Here is a 12,023-nt window from a genome sequence, read left to right as displayed (position 1 = left end):
ACCTTCATATATGTTTGCTCATCCCAAACCTTCAACCAACTGGTGTGGTATGCTATAATTTTATTTTATTTTTACATTATTTTTCTCATGTTCCATCATGGGTGGATTTTGATGTATATTCTTTATGTTTATCAATAACCTACTGCATAATATGATGCCAATCTCATTTTAATGGCCTATTTTGTAACTGACTGTACAACGATGGGTAGCAAATAGCCTTGAAAACGACCGTCAGGGTCGAATCACGTGTCGGCTATTACTTTACAATACAAAGAAGAAATTTCTCATAATTTCATGTGTGGATTCAATTATTTATATCACCGGTTCATGATTGCTACTATCTGAACATTTCATTTCATCCGGTTGAATATATTTTTTCCTGTGCGCAGTGACAGTCTTCTAATAGTTTTCAAGTTGGTTATATGCACTGTGAACCAATGAGTGGGGGGTTCACCTTTAGAAAGACTCCTGCTGCCGGAAGCATTTTTATGCATTTCAATTGCTAACGAATTTAAAGGCTGGTAAATAGTGCACAATTTTCAGTATCTTTCACACTCTAATCAATTTATGCTTAATCCATAGGGGTACCTTGCTTGTTGTGTCTGATGACACTCCAGAACCAAAGAGTCTCTTAGGTGAGTACCAACGCCGCAAAACTCTTGAGAGTTCATTTGACAGTATGGGTTAGCCCGATTCCAGGTATTATCAGTTTGACAGGACTATTCCACAGCCATATGATGTACCATAGGAGCTCTTTTGACCAAAGAATCAATCCAGGCACAAAGTTCTGGTGCACGTGTACATGCATCAAGATCACGAATAAAGCACTCTTTAGAGGAAGAAATAGCTGCCTTAGGCTTGACAAAAGTGATAACCTTCCGAGGGCAAGCACAAACTAACCAGAAGGTCCAGTTAAACATTGTGAGAAGGAAACAATATATGAGAATTAGGAGAGACAAGAGGAGAAGCATGAGGACAAATTCTACATGAACTGGAGAGGCGCCTTCATGATACCCGTATCCCCACAGTAGACTGTATTGTATGTCTTTTGAGATAAGCGATCGGAGACCAAATGATAAATTGCACTTTTATGATTGATCACTGTATGAAGTTTAACATCTCTGAGCATCGGAAATTACTAAAGGATTGCTGGTAGGGCAGGGTATTTATTACAAATCGGTATCATTCATTCATGCCTTTGCTTGATCCCCTACCTGCCATGCAGATCAAATGTGTATACATTTTTTTCAGAAAAAGTTGTATACATTTTATATACATATGGTGACATTGTGATCTATATATGATAATAAAATATCCTATGTTTCGCAGAAATTGGCTGTCTAGAATGTTTTTCCTTTGTCTAAGCCCTTATAGTTGAAGTCATTATTCGATACATTGTTGCCGTGAGACACCACACTCATAGTTTATATGGCCCTTACCCCCAAAGACATATCTGGAGAATCAGACTGTCTCAAAAGAGAGCATGTTTGTGACATATATAGCAAATACCCTTCCTGTAATTTACAATTTGATAAAGTTTCACAATGCATCTATGGTTTCCGCACTGTGTCCCAGCAACCACGACTAAACACTAACACATGTTTTGTTGCTGTGCCATGGATGTATTGACCAGAGATGGAGAAAGTGGGCTTGACTCCTGTGGAAAGCAGATTGGATAACTTCTAATCCACATTTAATGACAAGTATCTCATATGGGGTGACGAGAGCAATGGAAAGATGTTTGGTGTCTGCCTGGAAGATATCAGACAGATATTACCTTCCTATGCACACTTTTGCTTTTCTGCTCGTTCGTCATTTCTTATATTACAAACACTCACATTTTGTTCTGTAAATTGTATCTCTTTTTTAAATGCACATAGGTTAACACAACATGCAAGAGCACCCTGAATAATTATACAATTCAATTAAAATTCAATTGACTTGGAAGAACAGAAAATGACTTACACGAAACCTCTCTTCCTCCTCCTCAAAAGGGTGGCAGTTTGACTCTCCTTTGACCTGTGTGGCCTTGCAGCATGCCTGGGATTCCTGTTTAAGGCTTCCCCACCTGTCTGAACCTGCAGGGAACCTGCCTAATGAGGAGGGATTCTGGACTCAAACAGTGGCCAGAAGATCCTATTGACAGCTGAGAGCCCTGTGCTAAGTATCCCGGTTCAGAGGAGCATTTCAAATAACTGCGGATTGGCCCTCATCCCCACTTGTGGACAAACATATTTTTCCACACCATCTTGAAATCTTAATCCTGGTATTGGTCGTTATTACACAACTTAAAACGATATGCCAGCATCAATCACCTGAAGTGAAACCCAGAAGATACAGTTTGTTAGCAGTCAGCCTGTGCTGATTAACTTACCAGACAAATTAACGCGACAACATTTTCAACTGCCTACACTTCCAAACTGATAAATGCCTTCAGACACTTCCTGTCCTCTAAAAGCTGCATCACCTTAGCTCGAACTCTTATCTTGTCGAGACTCGACTATTGCAATGCTCTATACCTAGATACAAGTAAGCGTAACATGAAAAAAGTGTTACAGAACAATGTGCTTAGAGCAGCATTGAATATCCCGAATCTCTAACCACATCTCGGCAGCAAGACACTACGCACACTGGCTCCCAGTTCAGGTCAGAATTGCTTTCAAAGCACTAGCGATTACTCACAAATGCCTCTCAACTCTGCTCCAAAATACCTCTGAGAAATTCTCCAGAAAGCAATCCAACAAGCCCACCCAGGAGGTATACACACAATGTGTAAATATTCCCAGATTCAAGCTACAAAAAGCAGGGGGCAACAGTTTCCCAGTACTAGCTGCCAAACTTTGGAACTCCCTGCCCAATGCACTAAGAGTGGAAACATCCTTTTGGATTTTCAGGAAAAAAAAAAGTAAAAACCTAGTTCTTTACTCATGACTGTTAAACGTACATCTTGGCTCATAATGGTAAATGTTTGACTATTAATTTGTCCTATTTGTATCATAATAAATGCTAATGTCGTGATTTCTGTTTGCATGTAACCTCAATGTACTAATCAAGTAATGCGCCCCGATACCCTTGGGTTAGGCATGATATATAAATAAATAAATAAACTCCTCAAAAACCAGCCTGGTCTGTGTGGCAAGCCTGGCCATCTAAGTGCCCTGGTGCACACTTAGAAGCACCGTAGACTACCGCTGATGGCAGTCTTCATCGGTAAAAAAGTTTGGGGGATTTTTTCCCCAATATAAACTATTTTTGGTGTCATTGATTTGTACGTGCTTTAGTCTACATTTGTTCAATTTTCCCCATTTTTGATGCAAACATTTTTAGTGCTAATTAATCGAAAAGGTGATGTTTATTTCATAACAATCTTCTTTTGGATCATAAAGTCAACATCTCTGGTGTATTTATACCTTTGAGCTCCCGTAATGCTTTCATTGAGGAGCTAAAGTATCCTTCAAGAGTCTTTCTTTTGCTTGCCTCTGTCCCCGTCTATTTTATTGTAGGAGCCCAATTGGATCATGTCAAGTCACTAGCCTGATAGCACAGTAAATTGAGACAAGGCCTTTTTGACATGTGTATATGGCCAAGTTAACAGAGCCAGACAACCCCAAGACAATAACCTCTTGAAAAAAAAATGCTTCCATACCGGACACATATAGACACGATTTCAGAAAAAAATCCAGATAAATGTGTTATCCTTACCAGCTTCCTGTGCCACAACAGTGAGGTTGTGCCATCCAGTTGTCTCACGGTCCAAAGTCTTCCCTGTTGTAATGGCGCCAGTGCTGGCGTTGATGTCAAAGATCCCCTCCAGGTCCGAGCTGCGATCGATTGCATAGCTATAGTGATGGAAAGAACAAAACACTGTAATCAGATATAAGGGACAGCAACATGAGGGAGTGCTAGCGACATTAGAGAGATATGAGGGGCAGCCGCTGCGGTGGCTACAGAGGCATGCATGTCTTATTATCGCCATGGAGACTAGTGACAACTATAGAAGCGAGAGCAAGCGGGTGCGGGACAGCAATATGACAGACGCATACATGAGGGACATTGACAAGAGGGACATATATAGGAGGGAATGATATATGGTGGCCTATTACATCAGTAGACGCTTTTATTGGATAATATCTTGAGAGACACCTACTCCAACAAGTGTGATAGAGATAGCAATGCATGCAACATGTATATGTGAGGCAGATTAACAAGGGGCAACTACCAAGCAAAGGGGAGACAGCAACACTAGAGCCAGCAACACAAGCTTAGTGAGAATTAATCACTGCTACTGGGAGGACAGCCACATGGATGAGAGGGAGCATGACAAAGGAGTAGCCCAACTAAGGACGACAGCACAAGTGACAACTGCACCAGTGGCAGCTTAGCAAAGAACAGCTACACAAGGGATGTAAAACAAGCATTGGCAAAGCCAACAGTTTGGGCTTGTGTGTGAAGGTGTGGAGTAGGCATTTTCTAGTGACTGATATCATGCTACTACCTGGCCATGAGATTGCAACAGTTGGAAAAATGAAGTGGCTACCTGGGCACCTCATGGCAGTGCCTGGCAAATGCCAATCGAATTCCTCAATCCAAAACAGTTTGCTATGTCTGTGCTTGTTTTTAACAGAACTTTAGAGCAAGGACGAGATATGAATCAAGTGTCTGAAGGTTAAGGCATTGTTAATCACACCAGTTGACATTTACAGCTGCAATAAAGCCATGAAATCTCAGGTGACCACTTAGAAATAAGGCTGCCAGGGTAAATCTTGATGTTAGTGTTCGATACTGCAAGCTCAAAGAGATCCCAGGAGGATGTGTTTTGGTTGGGGAGAGGCAGGCAGTACATGGGACTGGCCAGAGCGAGTTAGCATGGCCATGGGATGTGAATGGTGGGTAGATAACCAAACAACACCCACAAGTTGTGTGCCCTTCCGCACATGCAGTCTCCCTCCTACCTGCACTTTAATGAAATAGGTTTGGCCTGTATGTGGCGCTTGCACCCTAATAGCCCACATTCTACAAAGGAGCTTAACCAAGTGACAGTCACACGAGTTATAGCTTTGTGAGGAACCTACCTCTGAGGAACAGTGGCCCCAGAAACCATAGTACACACGAGATAAGTGTATAAGGGATTTTTAGAAGAGGAGTGGTTTTCGAGATACGTCCACCAAAGCGACAGTGACTCCATGAAATGCAACATGAGGCAACGCTGCACCGAAACACCCTGAGGGCCAACCCCACAAGGCTTCAGAATGGGAGCTCGCTCCAAAGTCGGCAGGTACATGGGAGGGGTAGAAAGAGTGACAACCACTCGCAATGCAACTGCTCTAGAAAAGCAAAATGAAGGGCAGCAACGCATTTAAGTAGGATGATTGTATCATGCATGTTTGCATTTGTTTCTTAATGCACCAACATTTTCAGTGACGCTCACAGCTTTAAAGCGGACATACACCCAGGGTAATAAGTTATCTATAGTCATATAGGTTGCATTTTTATTGTGTATATTGTGTTGGTATTTGTGAAGTGTGCAATATTCACTGCAAGGCATCATGGCATTTGTCGACTAATTTCCATACGTGTTCAGCTTTTTCCCAGAATATCAAAAGTCTCTGTTCACTTCTGGACGTGATTGGTGATGCGCTAAACAGTTTTGATGCAGCTATTCTGAAGCGTTTGCCAACTATCTTTTCTCTTCTGTTTTTTTGTATTGGTTAAAATGTAGGCATTTGCGGATCAAAGGTGCATAGTAGGGTGGTACACACACAGCTTTTTTCTGTTAACCGTGTGGTTTTGGCACTGAATAAGGCTGTATGCATAAGGCACACTGACTTGTCTGCTAATTGATTGGAAATCGGGTTGAAGTGAATAGCAGTCAGCGACAGGGCAACATGAGGAAGTGCAGAGCAGTATGTGACTGGGCAACATGAGGAAGTACACAGCAGTCAGCAACTGGGCAACATGAGGAAGTGCACAGCAATCAGTGACTGAGCAACATAAGGAAGTGCACAGCAGTCAGCGACTGGGCAACATGAGGAAGTGCACAGCAGTCAGTGACTGGGCAACATGAGGAAGTGTACAGCAGTCAGCAATTGGGCAATGTGAGGAAGTGCACAGCAGTCAGCGACTGGGCAACATGAGGAAGTGCACAGCAGTCAGCGACTGGGAAACAAGAGGAAGTGCACAGCAGTCAGCGACTGGGCAACATAAGGAAGTGCACAGCAGTCAGCGACTGGGCAACTTGAGGAAGTGCACAGCAGTCAGTGACTGGACAACATGAGGAAGTGCAACATGAGGAAGTGCACAGCAGTCAGCAACTGGGCAACATGAGGAAGTGCACAGCAATCAGTGACTGAGCAACATAAGGAAGTGCACAGCAGTCAGCGACTGGGCAACGTGAGGAAGTGCACAGCAGTCAGTGACTGGGCAACATGAGGAAGTGTACAGCAGTCAGCAATTGGGCAATGTGAGGAAGTGCACAGCAGTCAGCGACTGGGCAACTTGAGGAAGTGCGCAGCAGTCAGCGACTGTGCAACATGAGCAAGTGCACAGCAGTCAGTGACTGGGAAACATGAGAAAGTGCACAGTAGTCAGCGACTGGGCAACTTGAGGAAGTGCGCAGCAGTCAGCGACTGTGCAACATGAGCAAGTGCACAGCAGTCAGTGACTGGGAAACATGAGAAAGTGCACAGCAGTCAGCGATAGGGCAACATGAGGAAGTGCAGAGGAGTATGTGACTGGGCAACCTGAGGAAGTACACAGCAGTCAGCAACTGGGCAACGTGAGGAAGTGCACAGCAATCAGTGACTGTGCAACATAAGGAAGTGCACAGCAGTCAGCGACTGGGCAACGTGAGAAAGTGCACAGCAGTCAGCGACTGGGAAACATGAGGAAGTGCACAGCAGTCAGCGACTGGGCAACATAAGGAAGTGCACAGCAGTCAGCGACTGGGCAACTTGAGGAAGTGCACAGCAGTCAGTGACTGGACAACATGAGGAAGTGCAGAGCAGTAAGCGACTGGGCAGCATGAGGAAGTGCACAGCAGTCAGTGACTGTGCAACATGAGCAAGTGCACAGCAGTCAATGACTGGTCAACATGAGGAAGTGTGCGCAGCAGTCAGTGACTAGGAAACACGGGAAAGTGCACAACAGTCAGAGACTGTGCAACATGAGGAAGTGCACAGCAGTCACTGACTGGGAATGAGGCAGAAGTGCACTGCAGAGGCAGAACAATATTCACAGAGTTGCCAAGAACAAATAAGAGCTGGACGTTGCATTCCGGCCCTCCTCCCCTTTCAAGTTATTGCCAAAATCAAAGCGAGACAAGTGCACTTACTGACAAGACGTTTTGAAGAATAGATAAACTAACATGAAAATGAAAAACAAAAAAAACAGTATTTCAACACTGTGTCAATCTGAGAAGATATTGGCAGATCAGGGTTGATGATAATCCCGAGGTTTCTAATGTCCAGTGATGGTCTTGGACAGGAGCCAAAGTACTCTGACCAGTAGAAATTCCACAGAATTGCAATAGCTTTAGTAGTCAAAATCACTGTTTTCCGAAGATTGATTTCCAAACAATGTTTTGATCAAAGACTGTCTCTTAAACTTAACTTGTTAAAGTAGAAATATCCCGCAAGATTGCTGAATATTTGGGTATTGCCTGCAGCATTTAAAAAAAAAATCAAGTTGCCTGTATTAATTTAAAGAGAAGTAGTTTATACAAATTAAACGGGAGAGGGAAAATATGGTACCAAGTGAACCACCGCAACGGGATGACTCGGGCAAAGATCTAATGGGGCTGACCATCAACTCACTCTGAACATCCCACCAGGAACCATTACAACCATTTCAGTGCCAGACCAACAACTCACGTTGGCCTGCGACATTCCAAGAGAAGGAGATGGTCAGTGGGTAAAGTGTGAACGCAAAGGAGTGGATCTCTGTCCGCAGGACTAGAGAGAACTGACGCGAATACTCAGGAAGCCCTCACCACCAGACAAAGGAGACCCGAGTGGGCCATGTGATAATCTCTATTTTAGGAAAACTCATACTACACAGCAGCATGAGTCCCTGACCTAGCATTGATACAGGAGAGAGCCTGTGATTGTTAACAAACGTAGGAAACACGAAACCTCAAGACTGCAAGGGGGTTTGTAAAGCACAGCCAAAACAAAAGATCAAACATCAGCTAGAGCCAAAGTATAGCCCAGACAAATCCACACACCACTGAACATTATCAATTTTGAGTAATACGAAATAGGTCGTACATTAGAACAGTATGGGTCATAAATATTGCAGAGCAAACCACGCTACAATGTGGTTTCCACACTAGCCTCAGTTGTGTTCCCTTACACGATGTCTTGTTCATCTTTTGAAGAGTCAGCATCATGTGCATTTCTGCTCCTGTCCTTTTGCTGCAGCAGATCAGAGATGTACACACACCTCTAGTGGTGCGAGTGTGAAAACTGAGGTGGTCTGATGCTGGCAGCATTTGCTGCAGCAGATCAGAGATGTACACACACCTCTAGTGGTTAGAGTGTGAAAACTGAGGTGGTCTGATGCTGGCAGCATTTGATCAGAGATGTACACACACCTCTGGTCGTTAGAGTGTGAAAACTGAGGTGGTCTGATGCTGGCAGCATTTGATCAGAGATGTACACACACCTCTGGTCGTTAGAGTGTGAAAACTGAGGTGGTCTGATGCTGGCAGCATTGCTGCAGCAGATCAGAGATGTACACACACCTCTGGTCGTTAGAGTGTGAAAACTGAGGTGGTCTGATGCTGGCAGCATTTGCTGCAGCAGATCAGAGATGTACACACACCTCTAGTGGTTAGAGTGTGAAAACTGAGGTGGTCTGATGCTGGCAGCATTTGCTGCAGCAGATCAGAGATGTACACACACCTCTGGTCGTTAGAGTGTGAAAACTGAGGTGGTCTGATGCTGGCAGCATTTGCTGCAGCAGATCAGAGATGTACACACACCTCTGGTCGTTAGAGTGTGAAAACTGAGGTGGTCTGATGCTGGCAGCATTTGCTGCAGCAGATCAGAGATGTACACACACCTCTAGTGGTTAGAGTGTGAAAACTGAGGTGGTCTGATGCTGGCAGCATTTGATCAGAGATGTACACACACCTCTGGTCGTTAGAGTGTGAAAACTGAGGTGGTCTGATGCTGGCAGCATTTGATCAGAGATGTACACACACCTCTGGTCGTTAGAGTGTGAAAACTGAGGTGGTCTGATGCTGGCAGCATTTGCTGCAGCAGATCAGAGATGTACACACACCTCTGGTGGTTAGAGTGTGAAAACTGAGGTGGTCTGATGCTGGCAGCATTTGCTGCAGCAGATCAGAGATGTACACACACCTCTGGTCGTTAGAGTGTGAAAACTGAGGTGGTCTGATGCTGGCAGCATTTGCTGCAGCAGATCAGAGATGTACACACACCTCTAGTCGTTAGAGTGTGAAAACTGAGGTGGTCTGATGCTGGCAGCATTTGCTGCAGCAGATCAGAGATGTACACACACCTCTGGTCGTTAGAGTGTGAAAACTGAGGTGTTCTGATGCTGGCAGCATTTGCTGCAGCAGATCAGAGATGTACACACACCTCTGGTCGTTAGAGTGTGAAAACTGAGGTGGTCTGATGCTGGCAGCATTTGCTGCAGCAGATCAGAGATGTACACACACCTCTGGTCGTTAGAGTGTGAAAACTGAGGTGGTCTGATGCTGTCAGCATTTGCTGCAGCAGATCAGAGATGTACACACACCTCTAGTCGTTACAGTGTGAAAACTGAGGTGGTCTGATGCTGGCAGCATTAAGAAGATCATAAACACCTCTGAGTTCAGATTTATGTAAGTGGTCAGTCAACATTTGACCGCTATCACCCCTGGTTAAAAAAAATTCAATTAAAAAAAAACCTTTTGCAAGATGGCGGCACTCTTGTATTTCGGTTGCTTTGAAAAAAGTAGCTTTTGCATGAATCAAGTGTTACGACCGTAAATGGATACAATGAAGCACCGTTGCAATGCGATGCCACAGAGGTCAAACTAATAGAGGGCTCTATTTTGAAAAGTATTGGATAAAACGTGCACGAGCTGAAGATGCAAAGCAAATTCATACTTCTTAAGACAGGATCTTTGCTCTGCCACCTGGTGAGCATTAAGGCGAAATGACACTTTATTTGCTAGTGTTTAGCTAGGGACTTCCCACAGCTGCACTAGGAGGGTTCACATCTCCAGAGGGAAACTTCAATAAAGCCTGAATGGAAGATGTCAACGTCGCCCCTTCGGAGATGTCCCTCATTGGAGAAGGCCTAGACTGTTAAGGTCCTTCATGCACATTGCCTCATCATGAAAGGTCTCAACGTTCACGTGGTTTTGATCTGGTTTCCCTCTGTGACACCTTGTGAATATCTCCTCTCTCCTTAGCTGTTACCAGAAGGGTGATCTTGTATGGGCCAGCATCTATGAATGCAACTTTGTGGTCCAGAAAGGTCTGTGAACTGGGTGTGGTAGTCTAGATGGTGAGAATGCATTGCTAAGTAGTAGCGTGTTCCCCAAGTGCATCAGGACCCCCTGGCCTCACTTCATCCCTATGAACGACAACATACCTCATTTGACTTTAACCATTTCTTTCTGTAGCCTTGAAAATTGTTGGTCGCTTCAGAGGACACTGGCAGTCCCGGTGACAGCATGTGCACTGTCCCTATTTCTTGTATGACTTGCTCTCTACCCATGTTCTTAGATGTTGCAATACCGCTGCATTTTCCCACAAAGGATGGGTGATTGTGTGCAGGAACATCTGACTGATCAATTGATTGTATTACTGTGCAGACCCTTAGGCTGTGGACTGTGAAGTCACGCCCTCTTGATATGATAAGAAGCTGCCGCTGACTTTTCCCATCAGTGAGCCTGGACTGCAATGAGGTTCCTTACTCTTCTGGGATGGACCATTTAGTAAGACCTACAATTGTCAAGAATGTTCAGGGCTACACATTCCCAGCAGTGGCTGCAGCATGAAGGGGTGAGACACCGCTGAACCTTGTAGTATATAGTGCTTGATAGTTTTGAAAGACCAGTATCATCTTTTCTGTTCTGATGATTTGTATTGTTTGTAGTTTTGCTTAGGTAAACGGTGTGGCATGTTCCCGTGAATAAAAGTTTATATTTTGATAACATCTTGCTAATGCCATCTTTATGTACTGAGCTTGCAACAATGGGCAGGAGTTTTATCTGAGACCAGTCCACCAATATGCATTTTACAGTGTACAGCCTGAACATTAAGCCTTGCTACCAAACGTGTAGCATGTAACTTTGTAATTTGCTCGACCTGAGTCTGGGGATTAGGGAGGTTATGGAAGGACATCTTTCGACCTGTCCAAATCTCTTTGCAAATTAGAAACCGACTCCCATCTCCCGGACAGGAAATATTTTATTCGCAGGTGTCTTTGGTGGTATCCTTGTTATGGAAACGGGTCCTCATTCTAATGTAACAAAACATGTGCCCCACTGATGGACAGGCACTTCCCAGCCCGCTCTGATCCGTCACCATATATGACACATATGGACTGATCTTTCACAGCAGAAGTACAGTGAAGGACCTTCACAATCTAGTAGTTTCCTGAATTTATGGGCCCTTCACCACATATATTCAATGAATGTATGGGGATCTAGCCATGCACACATAGGCACAGTGGAGATCAGCCATGTTGGGTGGCCATTATTCTGATGGCTGCTGCCTCTGCCTCAATGGTTGCCAGCATTCCATCATTGGTATTTTGTATTTTAATCTTTTCATCACTGCTTCACATAGACTGTGCTTGATTTTTGCTGGAAACCCAGACACAATCATCCGATTCTCCGGGAAATGCCATAACCATGCATCACAATATGGAATATTTTTGGCAAAGGTGTAGCAGACGTAAACCAGCACCCAGATGCGGGTTTGTCCAGTCGCGCAAAAGAATCCCTGCTGCTATGAATTGAAAAGAGAGGACACAGAATATCTCTGCAATTTCTCTATCAGTAA

At 44.2% G+C, this 12,023-nt stretch overlaps 1 protein-coding gene across 1 annotated transcript in view; it reads right to left on the bottom strand.

The window, feature by feature from the left end:
* CDH22 (cadherin 22) overlaps positions 1 to 12,023 on the bottom strand; it is a 2,717,439-nt gene that overhangs the window by 561,929 nt on the left and 2,143,487 nt on the right. Inside the window, exon 9 of the mRNA XM_069651359.1 lies at positions 3,703 to 3,839. Coding sequence (XP_069507460.1) covers positions 3,703 to 3,839 — 137 coding nt within the window. The remainder of the gene's footprint in view (positions 1 to 3,702; positions 3,840 to 12,023) is intronic.

This window comes from Ambystoma mexicanum, chromosome 3p, assembly GCF_040938575.1.
Source record: "Ambystoma mexicanum isolate Mex_15411 chromosome 3p, UKY_AmexF1_1, whole genome shotgun sequence".
Taxonomy (NCBI): Eukaryota; Metazoa; Chordata; class Amphibia; order Caudata; family Ambystomatidae; genus Ambystoma; species Ambystoma mexicanum.
This window is presented reverse-complemented; position numbering and strand designations above follow the sequence as displayed.